Genomic DNA, 9,242 nt, shown 5'->3' on the forward strand with positions numbered 1-9,242 from the left:
AAGTTGGCCTTTTAGGATTCTTAGGTCCTTATATTCACCGAGTATGAAGTTGTTCTTGATATGATTAAGTTCCTATTTACTAGTTTCACCTCTACATGCTTTAATTAGAATTAATTGCTTCAGGATTCACTCTTATTTGACTTAACTGAAGATTTACCTTTTCTATTGCCATGTTATCTTTTCATATATGCTTATCTTTATTTGGAATCATTATTATCTCATCCTATAATTGTTCAGTCTTAATTGAGGTTATGATTATCTTTACGCTGCTTATCCTTAATTGAATTGTTGAATATCCTTCGTAATTTCTCAATCTTAAAAGAAGTTTAGATATCCTATATCTTAGTCGACTTGTTTTATTTAGAATTATTTGACTCGTGTTAGCTTCCATGTTGTTGAAATGTATATTGTGGGATCGTTGCTACATATTAGTTTTCCCTTGTTGAGCTGATCTCTTTACGCCTAGCATTCTTTACTGTGGTTATTCCTTGTGAATTGGTTCTACCGTTTCTTGTGATTTAAAGTTCTTGAGTTGATTTACTTGTCGTACTTTGTATTATTGCTGTTGTACTTGTTGTGGTGATGCACGAGGTTTCTTCCATGCGGTTGTTATTATGGGGTTGCACGAGGTTTCTGCCGTACTATTGTTACTATTGATATATGCACATGCGGCGTGACAAGGAGGGATATATATATGTGGGTTGCGCATGTGGCGAGACAAGGTGGGAACATTGTTATTCACGTGTGGCGAGACAAGGCGGGTACTTACTTTATTATTGCACACGTCGCAAGACAAGGTAGGCTGTGTCAGGGATTGATTTGTGATGATTTGTGATGGCCTGGAGGCATTCTTTTTGTTGATATTTGTGTAGTGGTACACTTACCTGTGTGGGCTTTATCTTGTGAAAGCTATGAGAAAATATTCTACGTAATGTCCGTTCTTTTTCCTTATACTTATTTCCTGGTATGGACTATGTTAGAACACTTTCACAAGCATACACGTAGTTAAGCACTCTTATCGGATAAGAGGTGTTCTTGATATCTTTGAGCATAGATGCTCACCCTTGTTTAGTTTCCTTCTATGTGAGAATGGTTCTATTGGCACGTGAGTTGTCAGTGCGGTTTTGAAGTGTAATGAGAGCACAGAATGCAAAGTGTTAGGGTTCAGGTATTGAGACCCGTGAGTTGTGATTTGTCGGAGTTTGATGACTAAAACCTGATGTAAAAGCGGTTATAGTTGCTGAGTTATTACTTGTCCTTGCTGTATTTGTGATTCCGGATTTAGGTTGTGTTCCATTCACTTTTCTGAGTTATTTTTATGGTATTCCGCTGATACTTGTTGTTTCTTTTCTTATTGCCATTACTGTATTGTGAGCCATATTGTATAGTCTTTATGTAGATATCGTATTTCTGTTGTTCATATACTTATACTTGTTCCGTTTATTAGACCAGTGGGTGTCTTGACTGTTCCTCGTCACTACTCCACCGAGGTTAGTCTTGATACTTACTGGGCATCGCTGTGGTGTGCTCATTCTACACTTCTTCACTTTGTTTTGTGCAGATCCAGGTATTTGTTCATTAGCCGTTGTGCGGGTCGTTGCTGTGGAGACTCAAGGTAAACCTGCTGCTGCGTTCGCAGGCTTCGGAGTCACCTTCAAGTTTTTATTTTGCACTGTTTATCCTTAAATTCTGGACAGCTATATTTAGAAGTTTTCTAGCAACCACTCTGTAGAACTTATGACTTGTACTACCGGTTTTGGAAATTGAAAAATTTATTTTGGAGGTTTCCATTTCAAAGATTGTTAGATGTTATTTAATTATTGTTGTTATTTAATAAATTTTAGGCTTACCTAGTCCCTAAGACTAGGCGCCATCACGATACCCAACGGAGGAAAAATTGGGTCGTGACAATTGATGATATCCTGGTGTACTCTCGTAGCAGGAGGAGCATGCCCAGCCTTTGAGGATTGTGTTGCAGCGGTTGAGGGAGGAGAAGCCTTATGCCAAGTTCTCCAAGTGTGAGTTTTGGCTTAGTTCGATGACGTTCTTGGGGCACGTGGTGTCCAGTGAAGGGATTCGGGTTGATCCAAAGAAGATAGAGGTAGTTCAGAGTTGGCCCAGGCCATCCTCAGCTACGGAGATTCAAAGCTTTCTCGTCTTGGCCGGTTATTATCGTTGCTTCGTGGAGGGTTACTCATCTATTGCATCGCCTTTGACCAAATTGACCCATAAAGGTTCTACTTTCAAGTGGTCGGATGAGTCTGAAGAGAGCTTTCAGAAGCTTAAGACTGCCTTGACCACAACTCCAGTTCTATTTTTACCTTTAGCTTCAGGCTCTTATACAGTGTATTGTGATGCTTCTCGGATCGGTATTAGGTGTGTCTTGATGCAGGAGGGTAGAGTGATTGCTTATGCTTCGCGTCAGCTGAAGCCTCATGAGAAGAACTACCCCATCCATGATTTATAGTTGGCTGCCATCGTTCATGCATTCAAGATTTGGAGGCATTATCTCTACGGTATGTCTTGTGAGGTATTTACAGATCATCAGAGTCTTTGGCATTTATTCAAACAAAAGGATCTAAATTTGAGGCATCGAAGATGGTTGGAGCTGCCAAAGGACTATGATATCCTTATTCTGTATCATCTCGGGAAGGCCAATATGGTGGCCGATGCCTTGAGTAGGAAGGCGGTGAGTATGGGTAGCCTCGCATTCATTCATGTTGGTGAGAGACCGCTTGCAGTTGATGTTCGGGCCTTGGCCAACCAGTTCGTGAGATTAGATGTTTCGGAGCCCAACCGGGTTCTAGCTTGTGTGGTTTCTCGGTCTTCTTTATATGATAGAATCAGAGAGTGCCAGTATGATGATCCCCATTTGCTTGTCCTTAAGGACACAGTTCAGCAGGGTGATGCCAAGGATGTTACTATCGGGGATGATGGGGTGTTAAGGATGCAGGGTCGGATTTGGGTGCCCAATGTAGATGGGCTACAAGAGTTGATTCTTGAGGTGGCCCACAGTTTGCGGTATTCTATTCATATGGGTGCCGCGAAGATGTACCGGGACTTGAGGCATCACTATTGGTGGAGGAGAATGAAGAAGGATATATTGGGGTTTGTAGCTCGTTGCCTAAATTATCAGTAGGTGAAGTACAAACATCAAAGACTGGGTGGATTGCTTCAAAGGCTCGAGATTCCAGAGTGGAAATGAGAGAGTATCACCATGGATTTTGTAGTTGGGCTCCCACGGACTTCGAGGAAGTTTGGTGTTATTTGGGTGATTGTGGATCGGCTGACCAATTCCGCACACTTCATTCCAGTTGGGACTACTTATTATTTGGAACGGTTGGTTGAGATTTACATTCGCAAGATTGATTGCCTTCACGGTGTGCCAGTGTCCATCATTTCAGATCGGGGTACGTAATTTACATCGCAGTTTTGGATAGCAGTATAGTGAGAGTTGGGCTCGAGGTTGAGTTGAGTACAACGTTTCACCCTCAAACGGACGGATAGTCTGAGCTTACTATTCAGATATTGGAGGATATGCTATGCGCTTGTGTCATTGATTTCGGGGGTTCTTGGGATCAATTTCTTCCCCTCGCGGAGTTTGCCTACAACAACATCTATCAGTCGAGCATTCAGATGGCTCCGTATGAGGCTTTGTATGGGAGACGGTGTCGATCTCCGGTGGGTTGGTTTGAGCCGAGTGAGACTAGGTTATTGGGTACTGACTTGGTTCAGGATGCTTTGGACAAGGTTAAAATGATTTAGGATCGGCTTCGCACGGTAGTCTAGACAGAAGAGTTACGCCGATAGGAAGGTTCATGATGTTGCCTTCATGGTTGGGGAGAAAGTACTGCTCAAGGTTTCACCCATTAAGGGTGTCATGAGATTCGGGAAGAAGGGCAAGTTGAGCTCTCGGTATATTGGGTTGTTTGAGTTGCTTTAGAGGATTGGAGAGGTAGCTTACAAGCTTGCCTTGCCACCTAGTTTGTCGAGTGTGCATCCAGTGTTTTATGTTTCTATGCTCCAGAAGTATGTCGGCGATCCGTCTCTTGTTTTAGATTTCAGCATGGTTCAGTTGGATGGTGATTTGACTTATGATGTGGAGCTGGTGGCCATTTTGGGTCGGCAAGTTCGAAAGTTGAGGTCCAAGGATATAGTTTTAATGAAGGTGCAGTGGAGAGGTCAGCCAGTTGATGAGGCTATTTGGGAGACCGGGCGAGAGATGTGGAACAGATATTCACGCCTATTTGAGATTCCAGGTACGTTTCTAGACCCATTCGAAGATAAACGTTTGTTTAAGATGGGGAGGATGTAACGACCAGGCCGGTCGTTTTGAGAGTTTTAGCCATGTTCCCTCATTTACTATTCATTCATTGCTTAATTGTTGTTATGTGACTTTTCGGGGTAGTTGGTTTGGGTCCGGAGAGGTTTTGGAATGAATTGAGACACTTAGTCTCAAGGTTGGAAGCTTAAGTTGAAAAGGTTAACCGGATGTTGACTTGTGTGTAAATGACTCCGGAATAGAGTTTTGATGGTTCCGTTAACTACGTTGGGTGATTTTGGACTTAGGAGCATATCCGGATTGTGATTTGGAGGTCCGTAGTTGAATTAGCCTGGAAATGGCGATAGTTGAAAATTTATAAGTTTGACCGAAAGTGAACTTTGTGGTTACCGGGCATGGAATGGGGTTCCGGGAGTTAGAGTAGGTCTGTGGTGTCTTTAGTTACTTGTGTGAATAATTTGGGGTCAATCGGACGTGATTCAATAGGTTTCGGCATCGAAGGTAGAAGTTGGAAGTTCAAAAGTTCATTAGGCTTGAATCGATGTATGATTTGTGGTTTTAGCGTTGTTTGATTATTTTAAGGCTCGACTAAGTTCATATGATGTTTTAGGTAGGGGGACCGCATTCGCGAAGCTTCGGGTCAGTTATTCATCGCGTTCGCGAGAGGGGCCTCGTGTTTGCGTAGAAGGGTTTTGGGCGGCAGAATGGTTTGTGCTACGCGAACGCAAGAAGAGGGTCGCGTTCGCGAAGAAGAGTCACCTGGGAAGAAACTTAAATATTTCAAAACGAGGGTTTGAGTTAATTTTCACAATTTGATTCTGGGAGCTCGGTGGGAGGTGATTCTTGGAGAGAATTTTTAGTGGGTGATTGGGGTAAGTGATTCTTACTTAGTTTTGGTTAAATTCCATGTTTATGTCTTTGATTTCATCATTTAATTAGTGAGTTGGGGTGAAAAATGGAGGAAAATCCTTAGGCCGAATTTTGGGGATTTGATTGAGATTTTGGTATCCAATTTGAGTAATTTTGGTATGGGTGGACTCGTGGTTGAATGGATGTTCGGATTTTGTGATTTTTATCGGATTCCGAGACATGAGCCCGGGCGCCAGCTTTTGAGTTGACTTTTGATTTATAACTTAGTATTTTCTTATGGGATAGATTCCTTTAGCGAGTCCGGAACCAAAGTATGGTTCATTTGGACTCAAGAGACAGAAATATGTTAAAATATCTGGGCACCATTTTATTTATAGCGCGGTTATAGACCGCGCTATACCTTAACGGCAGTTTTCTCCGTTAAGGTATATCGCGGTTATTCATCACGCTATATATAAAATGTGGCCCCACCAATAATTCCTGCACTTAACTGACCCACCAATAATTCATATGGGTATAGCGCCTATTATGCATGCGCTATACATCAACTAATTGTACCCCCCTCCCCCCGGACTAGATTGTTTCTTATTTAAGAAGGTTTTGAATTTGGTAAAAATTTATAAATCCATTCAGCATCCTTCAAGACTTCCGAAATATTTGTTTCATTAAGTTATTTTGCATTTTGTCATAATGTCCGAAGAGCGAAAAATTAGGGTTTCATTATATTGGGGGGGGGGTGAGGTTGTGGCGGAGAATAACTCAGTACGCTATAGTTATTCTCCATAGTGTCATATTAAGTTGCCACTTACAATGGAGTACGATAGATTGGTATCGTTGTTATATAAAAAAAAAGAGTGTGAGTAAATGTTCGGTGAATATTAAAGTAACCGAAAGATATCCGTATTCTGTTACTCCGTAAGGGGTTGCTTGTTATGGTGAGTTTAACATCGAAGATGATAAAACTCTGAAAGATTTTTGAGGACTCCGGATGAACACCGAGAACTTCTTGTGATAAAAATATTGGAAATGTACGTCAAGGCGGAAGACATTCGCAATAATGAGATTCCGCAAAGTATGGATATCCATCAATCATCAGATGGTTATTTTGGAGCAGTTTTAGCCGAGCAGGTTCCGGGTGAAAGAGTTTGGCCTGATCTAAACTTATCTCCACGGGCGAATGAGGATTGAGGACATAATTTCTCCCCAAGTTTACATAATCCACAAGCCGAGTGGTAAACTTCAATTTTTCTTTGTGTTACGATATTTATTTTTATGTATTGAATTTGTATTAACACTCATATATTCCAAAGGGGGTACCTGCTAGATATGAATTTTACAAGTTGTGAACCAACGGACAGTTGGAATATGGCTAGTTTTGGTGTGTTGGATCATGGTGGTCCATCCGGGAGTCATCACCAATAGGATAGTGTGCATCATGGGATATCAACACATTATGATTTGTAAGTTAAGTGATAAAGTTTATATGTAAAGTTTGGATGAATTTTAGAAATTCATTATTTTATTGGTTGTGCAGTGAAAACGAGCAACTTGAAGGTCATGTCCTTACTCAATTGCCTGAAGACGACATATTTAATCGGGATTTGGAATATGTGCAGAGTTAGGAAGATAATAGTGATTATGACAGCAATGTTGATGAGTCTGGAGATGACACACCCTTCTCTGATGAGGGTGATGATGATGAGGCCGAGAATGATGAACCTGATTTGACGAGGGAGCATGCTCCACCTCCCGTTAGACCAAGAGTGTACGAGTACCATGTGTCGTTTCATTCAAGAGGGATTCCCTACCTTGATCAGTTGCCAAGTATGCCGGATGTGGATGCCCTCACAAGGGATCTTGACGAAATTCGGACAGCAATGTGGGATGAATCTAGGGCAATGGTGCTGTTAAAGGGCATGCTTTTTGCTGATAAAGCGCGCCTAAGCAAGGCGGTGTGAATGTATAACATAAAAGAGTGTCGTGAGATTGTGATTCATGAGTCATCTCCGGATGCATACAAAGTTATTTGTCGTAGATGGTTTCAAGGTTGTAATTGGATGTTGCGTGCGAGAAAGTTGAAACAAATATGTGGATTGTGGGTAAATACATTGGCACCCACAATTGTGAAATGGACACATTCAGTGGGAATCATTTTAACTTGAATGTTGACTTTATTTCTCTTGTGTTGATTCCACTCATTGAAGCGTCCATAAGGTACAAAATCAAAGAGTGTAAAACATCTGTCCACCAGGTATATGGGTGTACCATTACCAAAATAAAGGCATTTCTCGGGCGCAAACATACCTTTGAAATTATTTATGGTAACTGGGATAAGTCCTTTGCATCTCTACCCAGGTACATGTCCTAAGCCAAGCTGGCGGAATAGGTACAAGCTGCGGTCGACCAAACTGGCGAAGGACTCGCTCGGTGACATGATGCTCGACAATATCGAGACATATCAGTGGGACGAAAGAGCTCCACATAGCTCGGCCGCGGGAGCAATAATCAGGAAAACCGGCTATGAGCGCGTCAATGTATGGCCTCCATAAGAACTATTAATTAAACACAGGAATCGTGAGTAAACGCAGCACATATAAAGCCAGGCCAAGTAAACTTAAGAATACATGTACCTGCGCGACTTCAAGCAAATCCAACAAATCCTTGTAATAGGGGAGATGATGTCGAGCCTCAAACTCGCATCAGTAGCCTCGCCTATCAACCCACTTATAAGCTAAATGGAGAAATGATGGAGGTGGTACATCCGAAGCGATGGGTAATAGAGGTGGCTGGAATTGCAGGAACCGCTCCTAGGACCAAACCTAATATAGATTGTGGACGTAAAATTTAAGGTATTTTTTTACTATGTATGTTAAAATCATTAAAATAATTGACTATGTTTTCACCTGCAGCGGCGATAAAAATCCGGCAACGTCTCTCTGGGTGCCCATGCTAGCCCGGCACATCTGCCTATACAGGTAACCTATAACTGTTGCACCCCAGCTGTAACCAGGTAAATCATCTAGCCGCTCAAGATGATGTAGAAATCTCAAGCTAACTAGGTTTCCCGAAGTGTTCGGGAACAGCACACCATCAAACATCAGCAGCAACACCAATCTCGTATGCCGGCCGATAACCTCCGGCGGTGAATCATCTGTAATCTCCGCATCCACCGCCTCCAGATGCTGCTGAACGGGCGTCAGCGGCAAACGACTGGCCCCACTCAATGCAGTCTCCTCCGCTGGCTGGAATCGGGTGAGCCGCTGCAACATATGCATGTAATGAAATCCCCTGTAGTCTCTGAGAGCATGCTGGTAAGCTACAGGTAATCCATCAACCGGCAGCCCGAAAAGAACCTCCTCGTCCTCAAGCATGATGGTAGCCTCGCCGATGGGTAGATGAAACGTGTGCGTCTCCGGTCGCCACCGCTCTATCATAGCTGTGATCAACGCCCAGTCAAACTACAACCGGTCGATCTCTATGATCCTATAGAAACTCGTATCCTGAAAGCGTCTAACTATACGGGGATGGAGTGGGCGAGCCTTAATGAACTCCCACATATCGTCTATACGTCTGAGGCGGAATGTCTGGGACAAACATTGCCCATCCCATATGTATGACGACTTATGGTTGGCCTGTAGCAATAGTAGCTCTAGAGATGCAGGTCCGGGATGCACAAGGGGAACCTCCATGACGATGTCTGTAAATTGAACATTATTAATTATAGTATTTTTCTTTTTAATTGCTTAACATCTATAAATATATTGCAATATCTTTTATATTAATATTTAATCGATATGTTTACTATATTTTATGCTAGTTTATTATTTTATATGTTAGTTTATATTAATATTAATATTTAATCGATATCTTTTATATTATGTCATATGTTAGTTTATTATTTTATATGTTTGTTTAATATTGTATATGTTAGTTTACTATTTTATATGTTTGTTTCTTATTTTATATGTTAGTATATCATTTTATATGTTAGTTTATTATTTTATATGTTAGTTTATTATTTTATATGTTAATTTATTACTTTCTATAGTTGTTTATTACTTTGTATATATGTTTCTTATTTTATATGTTT

At 41.5% G+C, this 9,242-nt stretch overlaps 1 protein-coding gene across 1 annotated transcript; it reads right to left on the minus strand.

Annotated features, from left to right (window-relative positions):
• Positions 1-8,043: 8,043 nt before the first annotated feature.
• On the minus strand, positions 8,044-8,586 carry LOC104119416 (protein MAIN-LIKE 1-like). Its single transcript, XM_070178345.1, has one exon. It carries the CDS (start codon positions 8,584-8,586, stop codon positions 8,044-8,046), a length of 543 nt encoding a protein of 180 aa, XP_070034446.1.
• Positions 8,587-9,242: the final 656 nt, after the last annotated feature.

This window comes from Nicotiana tomentosiformis, chromosome 6 (assembly GCF_000390325.3).
Source record: "Nicotiana tomentosiformis chromosome 6, ASM39032v3, whole genome shotgun sequence".
In the NCBI taxonomy this organism is placed as follows: Eukaryota; Viridiplantae; Streptophyta; class Magnoliopsida; order Solanales; family Solanaceae; genus Nicotiana; species Nicotiana tomentosiformis.